This window comes from Megalops cyprinoides, chromosome 9, assembly GCF_013368585.1.
Source record: "Megalops cyprinoides isolate fMegCyp1 chromosome 9, fMegCyp1.pri, whole genome shotgun sequence".
In the NCBI taxonomy this organism is placed as follows: Eukaryota; Metazoa; Chordata; class Actinopteri; order Elopiformes; family Megalopidae; genus Megalops; species Megalops cyprinoides.
This window is the reverse complement of record NC_050591.1, coordinates 8522019-8540532: the sequence shown is the minus strand read 5'-3', so window position 1 is coordinate 8540532 and position 18514 is coordinate 8522019. Positions and strand designations below refer to the sequence as shown.

At 44.9% G+C, this 18514-nt stretch overlaps 1 protein-coding gene across 1 annotated transcript in view; it reads right to left on the bottom strand.

The window, feature by feature from the left end:
* The window catches only part of LOC118783537 (membrane-associated phosphatidylinositol transfer protein 3-like), a 94872-nt gene that overhangs the window by 7770 nt on the left and 68588 nt on the right, over window positions 1-18514 (bottom strand). Inside the window, exons 8-13 of the mRNA XM_036537458.1 lie at window positions 17796-17977; window positions 15627-15784; window positions 14730-14900; window positions 5868-6062; window positions 4325-4473; window positions 3073-3189 (exon numbers count right to left, since the gene is read on the bottom strand). Coding sequence (XP_036393351.1) covers window positions 3073-3189; window positions 4325-4473; window positions 5868-6062; window positions 14730-14900; window positions 15627-15784; window positions 17796-17977 — 972 coding nt within the window. The remainder of the gene's footprint in view (window positions 1-3072; window positions 3190-4324; window positions 4474-5867; window positions 6063-14729; window positions 14901-15626; window positions 15785-17795; window positions 17978-18514) is intronic.

The following is an 18514-nucleotide window of genomic DNA, read 5'->3' as shown; positions in this document are numbered from 1 at the left end:
CCCGCCGCTCACACACACAGCCACATTTATCTGCGTAATCACAGAACATCCTGTGCCGCTGCCAGCCGCGTCTCGCCACTCGCCGTGGAGAGCTCCACTCAGAGGAGTGGCTTATTGGAAAGGCAAATGTCAGGAGTCAGTGGGTGCTCAGCGCCGCACTGTTTAGTCTGTCTGCGGTCGATGATTTTGTCATTTTCAGGAGTAGCAGCCACTCAGCCTCCCCTATGCCGCCCCCCCTCCCCCATGCTGTCTTCTAGGTGCCCAGTGCATATCTCCTGGATGAGTGGTACCCCAAAGAGGCAGAGTCCAACCCCAAAACTAAACGTTACGTTTATGTATTCACTAAAATGTACAGTAAAGTTGTTTCTTCCCATGTTCACCAGTTTTCCTGATGAAGCTAACCATGTTGAATAATTAAAAAAAAAAACAATGGAAACCTGTGGATGGTTGGATTTACAAGTGTGACATCACTGAAGTCTCCTCAGCAGGTCTCGTTCAAAGAACCACAGCAGTTCAGCCTGTGCATCAGTAAGGATGCAAATTGGCCTCTCCACCAGAAGAGGACGCCACAGCACCACCACGCTTCCCGAGGCAAAGCAGCTCCTGTCCGACACGCTTCATTCCAGAGAGCGCTTTAAATACCTCTGATCTTGCAGAACCTAAATCCCCAAATCTTTGCTGATACAGTGCGATTTTAATGAGAAAATTAAAGGGAATGAAGCCCTGCTGTTTTTTTCTGAGCCCTTCTGAGTTAGGCTTGCACAACACAGGGGTGTTTCAAACACCTGCTCACAGGTTAATGAACCTGATGTCGCAGAGTGTGTCCCAGCTTTTCCTAACATCAGCCTGGCAAATATGTTAACCAGGGGGTTGGTCTTCAGGTCATCACAGAGGCCGTGTCAATCAGAATCACAAGACAGACATGGCACCATGCTCTGTGTCGGCCTAGACCTAATTAACAATAAGCTAATTAACATCCTTTACGGCTCAATCAAAGCTAATTAATTGAGCGCTCGGCTCGAACGAAAACAAGCTTGCACAGCGTGCCCCAGGAACATGGTTGGGGACTTTTTTCCTCTAAGAGATGAAATATAGTCCACAAATCTCCCATTCAGCATACATGGAGAACATACTTAAACACAATGGAGCAATGGGCACCGTATGATGTGTGGGCTTTCCCGTTTAAGGGCTGCTAATTGTTTTTGGGCAACACTAAACCGATGGAACAGACGGAGTTGATTTGCCGTCCAATGAGGCGGTTAAACATCTCCAGGCTTTAAGCGATTTTGCAAATTGGTTTGCTTTACGCGGTCGATAATTAATCTGAGAGTGTCACGCAGCGGAGCCGGAGCCATGGCGCTTCTGGCCACCGGGGGGGAGAGCTACCTCCCACAGGGCCAGGCCCAACACCTGGGCAAGACCCTCACAGGCTCGGCTAGGGCTCGGCTGGGGCTCAGAGGCCTCGCTGCCTCTGCGAAAACTGCCTCAGACCCACAGCTGCAGCGTTAAGACGTGGAGAAGCTCCAGTGAACCCCCTCCTCTGCAGATATGAGCCCTTCATACGCAGAGACTTTTCGGCCCAGAGCTGAGACAGCAGCACAACCACAAATTAGAGCTGGCAGAATGCGGCATCAATACCTGACTCAGAGAAAGTGCGGCAGCTTTCGACCAGCAAGGTAATCTTCAGGCACCACTACTCAGTCATTTCTTCATGTTTAGAGATTAGACTTTCGGTGCCTTTTCCCCTTCATGCAACACCCTATATTTTTGGAGTCAGTAATTGTACACTAGGCCCATCTCACCATGTCAAACCCTGCATCTGCAAAGGAGCACAGAAGTAAGTAGGATGCAATCCTCTGACTCACTCCAATGCAGCCAACAAATTTTTTTTTTTTACCCAGCGCACTACAATGGAGTGGGTGCTCCTTGGAAGATTGAGGATACTATGTTGACATCATCAGGAACTCACAGGTGTCTGTCAAATTGCGGGGTGTCTGTGAGGTGAGGAAACCATGGTCAATCGACCCACCCCTGTCCCCGGCACAATGAAGCCAATTTGTTCCACTTATGAGTGAATTTAGGCGCTTTTTAATCCGTGATCACTCTTCATCACTTACTCAGAGTTGCACTCCATTGGCCATCCTATATCTATGTGTTTTGAGCATTGCTGTGCCAAAGCAGTAGAGGCCTTGTACCACCTTCACTTCTTAAACACAGTCTGATAAATAAAGCAAAATAATGTTTGGAAATACAGTGTATCAATAGAAAGTTGCTTTTATATAAGATGAATGTAACCAAAATAAACACCACTGAGACTGAAATCCTTTCACAAAGCACATCTGGTCTGAATGGAGAGAAACAGAAATAGATTCATGGCCTTTGCTACAATAGGTATGGCCGCTGCGCTTATTGTAGCGCTTCTCTCAGAGCTTCAAGGTGAAGCATATTTTTAGCCAAACAGAGATTGCAGCCAACTCAGACAGCCTGTGAGAGTCCTTGGAGAAGAGCTATTTCACTTTGACTGAAAGGAGTCACTGACTTCACAGCTTTTCATTCACCATTTATGGCAGTCATTGACTCCTCTGTTTGAGCGTGGGTGCTACATGCCTATATGCAGTACCAGCCAAAAGTTTGGATAGTCTCCTCATATAAGGCTTTTTCTTTATTTTTACTATTTTTGACATAGAATATAGAAAATTTTAGAATAACAATAGAGACATCAAAACTATGAAATAACACAAATGGAATTATGCAGTGACCAAAACAGTGTTAAACAAATTGAAACTAGCTTAGATTTTAGATTCCTCAACGTAGGCAAAAATATTTTGGAAAGAAATTCATACATAGGCATCAACTTCACTATTTATATTTGTCTAAGAAACTAATTTCGAGAATTGAGGCATAAGTCTTTAGAGCAAAATGTGTTTGAATGCATGTTATTTTAACCAGGCGTGTCCAAACATTTGACTGGTACTGTATATACTTGTGTGCAGTGTATTTGGCCAGATTGCATTAATTGAATGCTGAGTTTTGCGGCGGCTGTCAGGTAATTTGGGGGTTTCGTGCTCTTACCCTCAGCTTCACATGCGTCCGTCTGCGGAGCCACTTCTCCCGTGGGCTGGAGGAGGAGCAGGGGGCGGAGTCGGTGCTGTCCGCCTCCTGGGCCTTCACGCAGTCGCACCGCATCACCTGCCAGACGACACAGACAACGCGTCACGCCACGGCCACCCTGCCCTGCTAACGCTAATCCGGTGCCCCATCGACCGTCTCAAGCTTAACCTGCAACTGGGGGGACCAGGCCGTTATGCTGTCTAAGCAGCGGCCGACCCGTCAAAAAAAAATGTATATCGAGTATCAGCACAGACTTGCAGACTGTCAGGGATGACCTGGGATGCAGCTGCAAGCGTACGCGTTTCACACCAGCCTTCTAAAGAGGCCTGAGGTAAACTGTGCGAGACAGGGATGCGGTGGGGGGAGGGGTGCTGCATTTGAGCATTCTGCACCTTTTGGAGAAAGATGTCCATTTATACCTTTCATGTACTCGACGTGAATCGGCCGCTTTGTGAAATGACAGCCCTGGTGAGGTAGCTGCAGATTTGGGGCAAAATAGAGCTCAATTTATTCATGGCTGCGAGCAATGAAGCACAAAAGGAGCTGACCCTGGGCTGGCCACGAAATCAGCAGCCGGATACGCACAGCGCCCGGGCTCAAAAGATTAAACACGTGTTCCATGGAATGGAAATTATACAGCGAAACATACAATTTATTCCATTGCTTTTTGTTCTCTCGTGTTCCATCGACTTTTGAGATTAGAGACCTTGAATAAAAAAGTGAAGCGCTGACTGTGCAGGGAATGGTATTTTGTGGGAAATGTGGATCTGACCAGAGAAGCTGCTGTAAAACGCAAGCCCAAAGGTGCGCAGATCCTTGCCACGCACCCGGTCTCTGCCGGGACGCACTGATCCCAGACTACAGACAGATCTACAGACTTGGAGACTAACGCTGAAGTCCTTCATTTCGCTGAAACGCGTGACCTCACTGTAACAGCCAATCTGGTACTCTTTGTGAAAGAGAACACGGTGGCTTCTTAGGGGCAGGATAACTGTGCACAATGGACAACACATTTTCAAAGGAACATGATAAAATACAAACATTATAGCATTTGGCCCCATTATTTTAGTACATAATACAATTCTGAATATCAATCTGGCGACCCCATTTAACAGCACTGATAGAACTTGTAGCATTTCAGCAGTGATAGAAATGTAGGAATGTGATGTCGGGGTTTAGACTTGTGGTTGAGGAATATGTGTGTGAGGTGTACCTGTCTGAGTATAAAGGCCACAACGTCAGTGGACTCCCAGTAGGAGGCGTGGAAAAGATGGGGCAGAGCCACAGTGGGGAAGGCGGTCAGAACATCTGGGCAGTAAAGAGCGTAGTCCAACCGCTTGGACCCCCACCAGGTACCGGAGACTGCAAGAGAAAGAAAGAGGGGACGGGTGAGAGAGAGAGAGAGAGAGACAGGGAGTGAGAGAGAGAACAAGAGAGAGGGAATAAGAGAGGGGGAGAGAGAGGGCAGGAGTAAGAAAGAGAGAGAGGGGGAGAGAGAAAGAGAAGAAAAACAGTTCAGTAGTGAACAACAGAGTGTGGAATTGTAGGGGTTGATGGGGAAAGGGGGAGTTAAATATTTTATGTTAATAGAGCAAGACAGGGAGAACACTGGGAAATAATGGAGAGAACTAAAGATGTGTAAAGGTCAAACAACAGGAAGACTAGAGCACGTGTATAATCAAACAAAGACATACACATTACCACACAGCACAGCTACAAAAAGCCTGACTGTTTTAATTAAGCACTTTATTATTCATTGTAAGCCATTCTTCAGTCTCTCTGTTTATAACTTTTGTCCTTGACAGAGACATGATCATAAATATCAGTTTTATTGGTGCCTGATGGCAGGGTAACAGGTTTATGAGATGCATCGTTGTTTAATATACTTGATATATTTCATCTAAGATAAACAGCCAGTTTTGTAAAGCCAATGTCAAGTTGTGTGAGATAAAGCTTCTGTTTCTCATAGTGAATTTGTTCTTTACATATGCATTGATTCATTTAAAAAAAATGGATTAAAAGATCAGGATTAAAAATTTAAATGTAATTGAAAAAATGCCATTCATTGGCCAGAAACTTTAAAACCCTATTTGGTGCCTGATTCATTGATCTACTACAAGCAGAACCAGCGAAACCACAAAAGGGTACCAGACATTACCACATCTAAATCAATATACACTCTCCTACCAAGAGTCATAGGACATGGGCAGTCAAGAATAAAATATGTCTTTATTCCAATACAGCAGTAGTGTGTTTCAATGTGTTGTGGAAGCTACTCAAATAGTTTTTAGTAGAGAGCTGGTGGTATTGTGCTCCAGTACTCCTTTAAAGCATTAGTATGCTCCACTACTGAAGAGGGCTGTCTTGGCCTTGCCCTAATTCTGCATTTGAATTAATCCCAAAGATATATGAATACTTTATTATCCCAACAGGAAACTTTTTTTCTGTATTTCATACCAGGCAAGTATAACATAAAATAACTCAATAGTGCAGTATATATAAAACCACACTATTGATTGGCTTTAGGTCAGTACTGGCCCTGGAATGTTCCAACGTTACTCTCATCAAACCATGCATAGTCACACCCAACTGTGAAAACTGGTCCTTCAAAAACCTCTCCAAAAGTGTCATGCTTTACTCTGATTGGCCAAGGAATCACATTTTGAGGATGAAGTGTGTGATGGTCGCTGATGAATAATAGCAGTTGAAAACCAGCGTGTATTCCTGTGCAAGACGACTGAAGCCATCTCACTCACTGTTGGCGATGGTGCTTCCCAGTTTGCTGACAGAGCAGTCTGATGCCTCGCTGTCGACGCTGGTCAGGCTGGCCCGACGCGGGGTGCCCCCCAGGGTCCCGCTGTCTTTGAGCTCTGAGGAGGAAGGGGGGGCTGGAGCTCCTGGGCTCAAATCTTTCTCCAAGAAGACTGCCGGGTGGCTGTTGATGCTATCCGCTGGAAGGAGTGTCACAACACCACAGTGAGTCGCCCCTCACTTTGGCAGTGAGTCAGAAACAGAGGATCAATACACGTTTTGGAATTATAGCTGGAGATTGCTGACATTTGGTTTGTTTTATCCCTTCCTGACAATACTAGACAGAGAGGTAGAGGGTTCACAACTTTCCCGTAGGTGTCAAAACATTTGATATGTTGCATAAAGCAGCCTACATTGTAAGTACCATATTAAGAATGACATGGACAGTGTATTGTAACACTGCCTTACAAAAGAGAAGTATGTCTGTCCTTGTACCGATGTGGTTTTGTGGTCACCTTAAATGTTGTTGAGAAAAAGAAAAACTGAAGAAGAAAAGAAGAAAAAATGATGTTGAGAGAAGAAAATCAGACAGGGTAAGGTGGGGACACAGGGATGGCCATTTCTAGTTGAAGAGAATACCCATGTCTCTCCATCTGGAAGGTGAGGATTTTTTTGTGTTTTGTGATCTTCCATATCAGGTCTGGTCGATATGGTGACAGCAAACAGGTTTTGTGTTGGGCAGCAGAGATGGTGATGGAGGCCTAATTGCACTGTTTGTGGTGGTAACAAAATAGTGTAGTGATAACACAATAACGTGGGCTATAAAACGCTGGAGGGCCGATGAGGTAGTAACATCCATTCACCTCTTACCAGAGTGAACATGTGATTATAAACCCCCACAGCCACTCTCAGCCATCATCTGCTAGTCTTCAGTTTGTCTCTCCTGTTGCCTTCCCATGCTGCAGCTTCAGTGTGTGTGTGTGTGTGTGTGTGTGGTGTCAGTTGAAAGGGTATCACTGTTGCTGGGCAGGGATGCACAGATCTGTGCTATCGTCTCAGAGACCCTGCTATTTAAATCAGTATACTTCATCAAAAAAATTTGCTGCCCGTCAACCTACTGCTCTCGATGTTTAATAAGACATTTCAGCTAAATTGCATTAAAGCCCAAAGGAGAGATGGCATATAGGTGCAATTCTTTTTTCAGATACCTCAATGTCCTCATCACGGACTGCCAGTGTGCCAGTGATAACCACCCGTCCACATCATTCTCCCCGTTGGTATGCTCTTACATTCAATGTATATATTCTTTCACCTTCTTTCAGCTGTTAAGGTCTTTCATCCCAGATATGCCTCCTGTTATCCTCATGCTCCCATTTCCTGCATCACGTGCAAGTACGGGAACACACAGTCCATTAACTCACTTGCTCAGGGAGGACTAAACTGACGTGCGTACAGCCGGGAATGAACTTCTCTGGTGGATCGGGGTAATGCCCTGGCTGTGTCAGCCACCTCCACATACCGAACATACTTCATGAACAAAATGCAGTTTGAGTGACGTGCTAAAACACAGACACTGCTATCTTGTCTCCATGAATCAGTACAGGCCAGTTATATCCTGCAGGTTTCAAATAAGTAAATGTAAAATTTTCTGTCCTAACATTGTACTTCGAGAAAAAAAAAATGTTATATTGTTAGAGATTATACACTGACATTTTAAGAAGAGCATGTGCGTAGTTGATGAATATTGGAGAATACAGAATTTTACCAAATGCAAATAGTTACTTACAGTATATAACCATTAGGAGACTAATTTGAAACTAGTTTAGTAACCCTAACCCTAACCCAAATTTGCAGCTAGCCATCTACAGTATATAACCATAAACATGCCAATTTTATGCGCAGTGGTTGTCATATGCGCCTTTCCTGTGCTTTTTTTAATGTGTCGTTCCTAAGTTAGCCAGCTATTTTCAACATTGTTAATCAGGTTAATAATTTTCAGAACAACTTGTATGTGATGTCCTTAACTACTCCTGAATGAAACCTGCATTCATAACACAGATAATCCACTAAATGTGGACCTTTCTGGCATAACACTAAGGCAGACAATGCTAATGCTAATTCTTTCCAAATTTTCTTCACCAATTTAAAAAGTGGTGCCACTGCTCACTGCCATCGATGAGCCCTTGATGATTTTGAAAGGAATATTGCTAATTAAAGGTCACATAAAAGAAGGCAAACAAGACCTTAAATTACTAGCAATGCAGGACAAACTTCTTTACAGTATGAACAAATCCAGACTGGCAAATATCCATGTGTTTCCTTTACAAAATGTTTCATACATTAAGTATGTGTTTTATTTATTCACAAATATTTAACCATTTCATAAATGTTTGACAAGATGTTTCATGGATTTAGTAAATGTTTAAAGCATTCCATACATTTTTCATAGATTTCATGAATGTTTAATCACCCAGAATTTTTAATAAAGATTTCTTAAACAAAATGTTGAAACATTTACAGAGAAGAGACACAGCTCAGTGAACTATGTATATGATTTCCTGAAAGTGGAAACTGCACACTGCTAGTGAGTTCCATTATTGAATTGTAATCTAATGTTCAAGATGTCAGGTTTTGAACATTAAAATGTAAGTGAATTAAAAAAGGACTGATGCCTTGTCTTTTTTCTCCATTGTCAACATATTATAGCTTGAAAATGACAATAAATACCCTAACAACAAACACTGAAAGGCATAAATTGTACTTTAATGTATTCATTACTGAGTGCTGAAATGTGAGTTAAGCATAGTGTTTACCTATGCAGTTGTTATTATAGGCTGCTGCTGTTATCAATTAGTTCTCAGTCCTGTAATTTTAGCACTTCATTTGGGTTTGGAAAGCAAGGGAGCAACTCATTTGCACACTGATGTGTGAAAAGCAAACTCTGGCCTGCTGACTTGATCCAGAGACAGGATTCAGAGCATCTGTATGGCAGACACAGGCCAAGTGACACCGCCTAAAAAGGCAACATTGGGAGTATTTTTCCCCAGTTTTTCCCTCCAAATTCTCTACAAGGTCAAAACGCATCATTTGCCACATCCAGCTGTCCACTTGAGGCAGGTCAACAGCCCGGCTCTGTATGCAGGGCTATGTTGGTGCCAGCATCAGCGCCACTGCCAGCGTTTCTAGTTTTGCCAGTTCTACAAGCGCTGCCAGCGCTGGCAATTCTGCCATAGCTGCAAATGTGGTTCATGTGGCTAATGCTGCATATCAGGTCATTGCAAGACCAAAAATCAGCACAGTGGACCAGTCAGAGTCGATTGCACATCAAGGCAAACTAGCCCTATTGAAGAAACAGTGGATGAGGAGCCACAATGTCAGATGTTTTTGCTCTGGGTTTAGAAGCCTATTTTTCAACTGGGTTGCATTTCTGAAGAATCTGCAACTAGAGGCAGGAGGTTCACAGGAGAGCACACAGGATTTTGGAATAGATCACTAGCCCTTGTTCCACAAGACGTGTGGTGAGATTCAGGATGCAGTACGGAATGCCTCGCCAGCAATGCCTCACCTTGCTATGCTGCTCATCTGTCAGCACCTGTGATTACACGTCTGCCTTTTGCCATCTCTTGGCAGATTATAGGATGATTGCTACGTATTCACAGACAGCCGTACCTCTGAACACCTGCCAGAGGAACTTATCTGCATTGCTAGGCTAGATCGTAGTACATTATTCACGCAATGAGGGTTACAGGGTGGAAGCACCCACCCTGCTTTGCTCATAAAAGAGCCTGTAACTGATATAAAACACACACACACACACATACACACACGCAAACACACACAGATGCGCGTGCAAACACACACATACATACACACACGCAAACACACACAGACACACACACACACACACAGACACACACACACACACACACACACACACACACACACACACACACACACACACATGCACACACACAACCGCACACACACACACATACACACACACTGCTGACAGTGTATAGGCAATGTTAGCATTTTTGTGCAGTAGCACTAAGTAGCACAGTAGTACAGTAGCACCAAGGGCCACTCAGATTCCAGCAATTGCAGCTGCTTCACAATGTCCCCACAGTAGTGGAATTCAGCGTATTGAACTCTGTTAAAGATTTCTGGAGAACAAGGATCCCATCGTCACGATTCTGCCTGGGGTCAACGCCTCAATGCCAGCCTTGAATAGCCCTCACCTGATTGGGCAGTTAAGAATGAACAATGCAATCCTTTGAAGACTTTTGATTAAGTCTCGGTCAAAGTGAGTACAGATAGGCAGGTATGATAATAAAAAAAATGCTCCAGGAAACACCAGCTTTGATTTTTCTAATCTACCATTAACGTACCTTTCATTATTGTAATTTTTTAATTTACACTTAGTCATTTTTCATTTCCTGTTCACCTGTGCCTAGCGTTGCAATACAGCTGTTTTCCCTCATATTTCATATTTAGCTCTGTTATGTGACTAGGAAGCATTTTACCTGAAGCAAAGCAAGTTCTTTTATTCTACCCTTTATAATACCTCCCATGAGGGATCCTGCCTGAACAACAGTAAACCCACAAAAGAAGTGAACGATGGTGCATAACAACTGGGCGTCTGTTGTAACAGACAAAGCTGCAGCATTCAGTAAGGATATGTGCATATACTGAGATGCATTTTACTGGCAGCTATAGATGGGTGCATGTCTGATTTCATGTAAACAGTTAGCTTTGAGCACTTGACCAAAGGATTGCAGAAGCAATACAACCATCATATGGTAGGACTGTCAGCTTTCATTTCTTTGGTGTCTTTGTAAAGGTAACCTTTTGAGTTGTTAGATTTGACCATTTGCAGGGAGTTGAAGTATTGCAACGCTAACCTGACTTTCTGTTTGAGGTCCTGCCCATCTGCAGCAGACTACCAATTCTAGCACCCAACAGTGCAGGAATCTGGGGCGTTTTCCTAGCCTGCCCTGCTGGAAATGGTGATGATACATTTACACAGGACACCTGTCTCTGGGCAGGGGAGGAAATGGGCAGAATCATTTAGCCTGGGTCATTTAGCCGTTACAGATGAACTGCATCTCAGAAATGTCATCCCATCACAGGTGAGCAATGGCCCCAGGCTGCATAATTGTAACATACACTCCCAAACCAAACTAGGGCACCCATTTATAGACTGCATACCCTACACTGCGTATCTGTCTGCCAGGCAGGCTAATGCTGTACAACACTACTGAGGAATCTCAGGGTAGTAAACTGCCTGTGCTGTCCTACAGATATAACTGAAAAATATTCTGTGAATATTTGTTGTACACAGTATTTATTATTTTCTATAAAAAGCTCAGTATTGTAAGTGACATGAATTGCTTATTCGGATGATAAATGTTACCAGTTAGAGGAATAATTTATTTCTTGGTCAACGACAGCCTATGACAATATATTCTTTAATGGCTTCTCCATCCCTATAATGAACAGTAGTAGCTTTGTGCTCAGAGACCTGAGAGGAGGAACAAGCCATAAAAATCTAATCATAGAGAACTTCATAAAAGGTGCAACGCTCACTCAGGAAAATGAATACTTTATTGAGATCAAATAAAATTATGTTTTGGCCATCATCAGATCATCTTTAATATGATGAAGGCTGCAGAGATGGCTGAAACTTTATGTTAACTCCTTGAACTATTCACTTTCCACAGGGAGCACTCAACCTTTCCAATGCTCATCTCTCACTGACCAAATATCACACAGCTCTTTTCCTCACGATGCAATAAAAAGACATCCATCCTGACCTGTCACATACATGTTACATGAGGTTCCATTATGGTTTAAACTAATATTCCCTAAGACTGCACACGGCTTGTGAATGTGTAAGAGACAGAGCTCGGATTTAGCATTTGAGGCAGGAACTTTGCATGTACAGCTTGCATTATGCATACGTGCACATTCACACACTTTCACATACCCCTCAAACCGAGATACTGTCTGTGAATAATGAGCGCAAGGTCAACTCCACACTGTGACTCTCCACCGAGGAAGCACTGTTGTCTAAACTGCTAACATAAAAATCGTAAGCTATGCAAGCCATTCTGAATAAGAGTGTCCACTAAGCCAAATAGAGGCACATCGGTGGGAGACAGAGCCGGGGAATGGCCATGAGCTGGGCAGTATTGCATAGGTGAACCACATGTGTATAAATATCCCTGAGCTCCGAACAGAATGGCATGATGGGAAAATGGGAGTTGGTGAAAAAAAAAACCAAGGCTGTAGCCGAGGAAAGGAGCTTGTGTGAGAGAGCATCTTTTAGAGCGAATGAGACAGGCAATTCTGCGATGGTGGCGTGGAGATAGTGTCGCCGCGGCAGGGCCAGTAAGGATGGAGTGCACTCCAGAGGGAGGACGGCGAGGGAGAGCGATGAGGCGGATGCAGGAGCGCGATAAAGAGAGAGGGAGAGGGCGCAAACACGAGAGTCAGGGCACACTGAGGAGAGGGGGAGAAAGGCTGCCCTGAAAAACAGCCAGGAGAGAAGCGACAGAACTGAAAGGTGAGGTGAGATAAAGATATGCAGCGGTGAAAAAGAGGAAGGAGATGAGAGGACAGCGAGAGAAAGAGATCCACGATCTCAAAGGTCCTGCTCCGTATCTGCCCAGAAATAACACCACTGCAGCCGAGAGAAGGGAGAAACTGATATTACAATAAGGGGCACTCTGTATGAGCCACCACACTTAATTTAAAGGAGAATGACTGAGTCAAAGAAATGGAGAGATTTCACTCCCGGGACTTCATTTTAACCCAGACTTCAAAAGGTGCTAAGGGCAAAGTTCTCCAGTCTCTCTGAGGGCCACATGCTCTCAAATTACAGGAAGGCAGCCTCGGGCCCTTAACCACCCATGCATCACTAATTAGTAGATTAGCTTCTGAATATTTAAAAGTCAGATAGCAGAAAACGAATTACTGATGTCCCTCAATTCCCACAATTAATCTCCATGACATACTGCATGCGCAGGTGAATCTCTAATACGTGGCCCAAAACCCTAGTGTGCAGCAGCTAGCTCTCCCAGCCTCTCCTTTCTCTGGCAACTGCCAAATATGAGGAGGCTGGGGGGGGGGGGGGGGGGGGGGGATGGGGGTATTTTGCTGGGCACCTGTCTAGGCATTCACTTTTATTAGGATTTTGACAACTTCTAACCGTGATCAATGGAGTGGAGATTCAGCCACTTAATTAAAAACCAGCAGCAGCTCAGCTGTGATTGTCTCTACCCCCCCCCCCCCCCCCCCATCGCCCTCTCTGCTGCTGTGATGAGATTTTATTTCTGCTTTCAATAAGGTCCATTTCCATAACTGAGTGCCAGTGCTGAAATAAAGGCCAGGCCTGCACAGAGCTTGCCATCTGAGGCTGTCAGTACATCGGACATCTTCAAACAGATAACAAGCCTTGTACCAACACCAGTCCTGCTCTCAAGGGTTCCTGCTGCTAACTAGCAATTCACAGTTTATGCCTGTGTCTATCTGTGTGGAGATATGCTGACTGTATTTAGTATATATTATTAACATTCTTAATCAAATAATAACAGAAAAAACTGAATGACGTAAAAGTAGTGTGCTAATTAATTTTTAAACAATTAATTCAGTGCTCCCATCCATCCGGCTCTTTCTGATGTACTTATTTTCATTCCAGAATAAGAGTACAAACTGACCTGCCAGTACCCAGTTTTTTCCAGCTTGCTCTTACCATGGGATTTCAGAGGGCCAGAGAATGTATAGCATTAATGCTGTCTAAGAGTGTCTCAAAGTCCCTACTGTTGCTAAAAATGGGACCCATAAATTACATCCCTCTTAAATCCTGGAAAGACCCATTCTGCCTGCATGGTTTCATTGGACTGCCTGGACACGCGCAGCGAACTAACACCCAACACATTTTCAACACATTTCCACTAATCCAGGAAGGGAGGTAAGAAGACAGGAGATAAATTGTAATTACATTCAAGCTCTAGGGTTTGGGGGTTGGCACGGCTGTATTTATGTAGAGCAATTAATATTCAAATAGCCTGGGAGAAGCTCGTTGCAGCACAAGGTTCCACCTGCATGTGCTGCAGCCACTGCGCGTGTGTACGTGTGTGTGTGTGTGTGTGTGTGTGTGTGTGAGAGAGAGAGAGGGAGAGAGAGAGAGGAATGGAGAATGAGACAAAGAATAAGAGAGGCGTGAAGTGTTTCTTTGTAAAACATAACTAGAAATCTAAATATTCTAACAGACTAAAGCCAGATATGGATTTAAATCTAAGGATTTCACTCCTTAGATACAGTATACCACAAATACTGATGATGTGAGATGTGAAGCCAATAAAACACATATTTTGTAATACCTGTATCTTAATACAATTATCACAATTTGTCTTTATTTGTGAATGTAGAGTATGATGGAAATAAATGCATCTTTATTTCAATGATCTATGATCTTTAGTTCATTCACCATTCCGACAACAGTATCTGTTCATTTTTGTTCTTAGTAATGGTGTATTATGTATAAATTAGGATCAATCATCTTTACCGTGATGAATAATGTCTTGATATGTTCTTAGGGCATAGAAATTCATGTACTTTAGGCAGACATGTGACTTCAAATTCCCAGCAGAAATAACATGGTGCACTGCCTCTCAGAGGTGAAGATGTACCCGATGTGTGACCCCTGTGGGACTTTAGAGTGGTCCCCATCTGGAGACACTTTTAAAGACCTCACATATGGTTACTATTCTATCATTATAAAACTCGGTGTGGTACAAGGTGTGAGGTTCTGTCACGGTACACTCTTCAGCAGTGTCAGCGGTCATTCGCACACTGGGCTTTACCTATGAGCGTGGAGCGCCCGTCTCCCAGGGGGTAGCGTTGGTAGCGGGGCACTGAGAAGGGGGGCAGCTTGTGAAAGCAGGGGTGCAGCAGGGGTTCCAGTCGGGAGGCAGAGGGGTCTGAGGGGTAGAACAGGTTGAAGATTTGGGAGCAGGCGGGGTGGAGCTGGGTCACTGGGAAGAGAGGACACTTTGTTAGTTACAGCACCCGAATCTGCACACTTCAACACAGATATAGGGAATACAGTTATCAGTATGAACTGAAGACAAATAAATTGGTTTGGATTCCTTGGTTTCCTCCCTTTTTGTACACCTTAGCTGTGTAGCTAAATCGAGTTCTTTGTTTGTTGAAGCAATCAATAATAATAATAATGGATTAAATTTATATTGTGCCTTTCAGCCTGTCAAGGTTCTCAAAGTGCTTTATGGTAAAGGGAGGGACTCACCTCAACCAGCACTAATGTGTAGCGCCCACCTGGGTGATGCACAGCAACCATTTTGCACCACAAAACTCACTACACATCAAATGAGGTAGAGAAGGAGGGAATTATTTAGCCAATTACATTAGGGGATTATTAGATGGCCAGATTGAAATTCCCTGATCGAGAATTTAGCCAGGGCACCGGGGGAACCCCCTGCTCTTTACGAGAAGTGCTGAGGGACCGTTAATAACCAGAGAGTCAGGACTTCAGTTTTATAACTCATCCAAAAGATGAGACATTAAACCAATGACTGTTGCACATGGTCCCTTTTAACTGAATGAACTAATATATCAGAAATCATATCATGCCGCGCAAGTCAGCCAGCTCATCAAGCACTTTGCAGACTGCACAGCGTGAAGGGATCTGCCTTGTGTCCGCCGCAAAGATCCGCATCATCCTGCGCTCCACTGAGACTCACCCTGGACAGCGGGCAGCACCGTCCTCCTCATGGCCAGAACCAGCCCCACCGGGCAGCCCAGCAGGAAGCAGTCGGACACTTCAAAGTCGAAGCGTCCCGGGTTCGAGGCCAAGCCGCAGCTGCCTCCCAGCCGCAGGTCCGCCTCCTCCCGCAGCAAGCTGGCGGGACGAATGGACGGAGGGGCACGGAGGAAAGAGAGAGAGCGGGGAGGAGGGGAGAGAAAAGTCAGCGCCGCACCGCTAGACGAGACGGAGGAGCACAGTTGGAGAGGGGGACGGAGACAGAGGGAGATGGAGAGGGGTTAGCTGCTAATGCTGCACTGTGAGCCCTAAAGGCTGCCTGTGATTAAGGTCTAAGCTGCGTGTGCCTGGAAGACGCAAGCTGGAGAGCACTTCACTGCTGCGTAGGCCGCACTGTATGATGGATGGGGTTTCCAGTGTTTGAACAGCAGCTCTCTGCTTAAACACAACCCAAGCACTGCACTCTAAGACCTCTTATCCTGCAGTTTGGGCATGCTAGAGCTTCCTGATGTGTGCACTGAGGCCATGCATTAGGGTGCTAGCCTGACTTAAGCACGGGAATGAATCTGCCATTGATTGGTGTTTATTTTCTCTCTCTCTATCTCACCTTCTCTCCCACTTTGTCTGTCTCTCACCCTCTCCCTTTCTTGTGACTTGTTTACTGGCAGTGAAATGTTCCTTCTCATCGCACAGCTTCTCACAAGCTCACGCTGAAATCGGTGTGAAAATCGTTGCCCTCCAGCTCACCCACTACACTGTGGATGTATAAGAGGTTGGTGAGACACCAAGGATGTACAAGAGGTTAGTGAGACACTCAGCATACAAGAGCAGAAAGTGAACTATTCTGCATGTGAAAGAGGTTAGTCAGACACTCAGAACGTACAAGAGGTTAATGACACACTTAGGTTAGTGAGATACTCTGGGTGCATAAGAAATGATTGAGACACTCAGGATGTACGAGAGGTAGGTGGGACACTCAGAACACAAGAGAGGTTAGTGATACACTCTAGATGTATAAGAGAAGAATAAGACACAATGGACGTAAGAGAAGTTAGTGAGACACTGTAGATGTGAAAAGAGGTTAGTGATATGCTGTAAATGTATAGGAGATTAATGAGACGCTCGAGGTGTGTGGATAGGTTAGTGATACACTCTACATGTATAAGAGGTTAATGAGACACTTGGGATGTATAAGATGTTAGTGAGACACTTGGGATGTGAAAGAGGATTCCCAGCAGGTCTGCCCTATCTGTTGATCGCAGCTTTAATGAGCAGCTGCAGACTGCGCTCTCTGTGTGACCGGAGAAACCCAAAGGGAGGGGGGCCGGGGAAGCAGCATGTGGGGTGTGAGGGCAATACTGAGGAGAGCAGTGCCTGTTACTAACTTCTAGGATTCATCACACCTTCTGCTGGAAAGAGGGGAGGAGGGTGTGGCAGGGAGCATCCTCACAGCTGTGTGCTCCACACTGCAGTGTTGCATCACTGAACCAGCATAGTCTGTGCTCTGCGTGTCTGTTAGTCCACAGTGCACAGTGTGACATGAGCACAGCTAAAGAACAGGCCTGTGGGCGTGATGGAGTGTGCTGTATGTGCTTTTTAATGTGTGTTGTGATGTGAACACACCTAAAGAACAGATACGTGTGCTACGGAATGATCTGAGCGTGTTGCATTCAGTGTGCATTGCGCTCTATACATCGATGCTCACCGGAGCTATTTGTCACGGCAGCAGTCTGATTTCACAGCGTCATTCAGCTGCAGTGCTTGAACACACGTGCGCACTGGCACAGACACAAACAGGGCTATTTTTAGAGAGCAGCAGAGCCTTTGTGCAGCAGCATATTGATAAATGGTAAGAAGGGAGAGAATGACACTTTCCATGATAGCCCAGACTGGAGCCATTTAACAGCCTACAGACAAAGCAAATTATTTTCTAGGAGAACAGATGAACACACAAGGAGCAAGTTACAAATAAGTCATTTTCAATAATAAATACGTAAATGATGTAAAAATAACGTAATTTTTGAAAACTGAAAATCGAATTATTCCATTCCTCAACTCATTTTCAACAAGATCTGAACAATATAACCTACCCTTCTACACACCTACACACACACACACACACACCTCGAGATGCTGGGATCTTATTTACCTGCTGAAGAGGGTGCGCTGGCTGGTCGAGTCCCCGTCATAGGAGTCGCTCTGTTTCCTGCTGAGGGGCTGTCTGTTCGGGGTGCCACCATCACTGGGGACCGAGATGTCAATGTTGCTCTTGCTGAGGCGCTTGCTGGAGCTCAGGCAGGGGCTGGCCTCTCGGAGAACGCCCGGGCTGTCCTGCAGGAAGTTGGGGGCGGGGGGGGGTGTGAGGGACACGCGACTTTCCCTTCAATCAAACAGCATGAGCAAGAGCCACTGTGACAGGATAGGGGAGAATGGAGTGAACAGCTCGGGGGTTAAAGTTAGCAGGGGCAGAGACAACAGAGACAGAGAGTGAGTGCGCGGTGAGAAACTGAGAAAGGGTGGTTTTTGCACATGCTGCTGTGCTACCTGTGGAAAATAGCGTGAAAACACACACATTCACAGCCACCGCGCTGGCGAACATTTCGTTTGGGTGCCTCACGAGATACCTGACAGCTTCCATTTGGGTAATCGGATTTCTTTTCTGTCGGCCTCTTCTGTTTAGCTAGCCTGTGTGCCAGTCTGCTGGCAAATATTTGCCCATCAGGTTAAATGCACATTTAGCCTTCAATTACAATTCGGTGCTCCCAGCTGCTCGTATTGCCATGATAGCTTCCAGTTTTTAGCTCCCAAGTTGCAATCCTGAGTGTAGAATCTTTGTTCCAGTTTTATGCTTCAATGCAGCTGTACTGA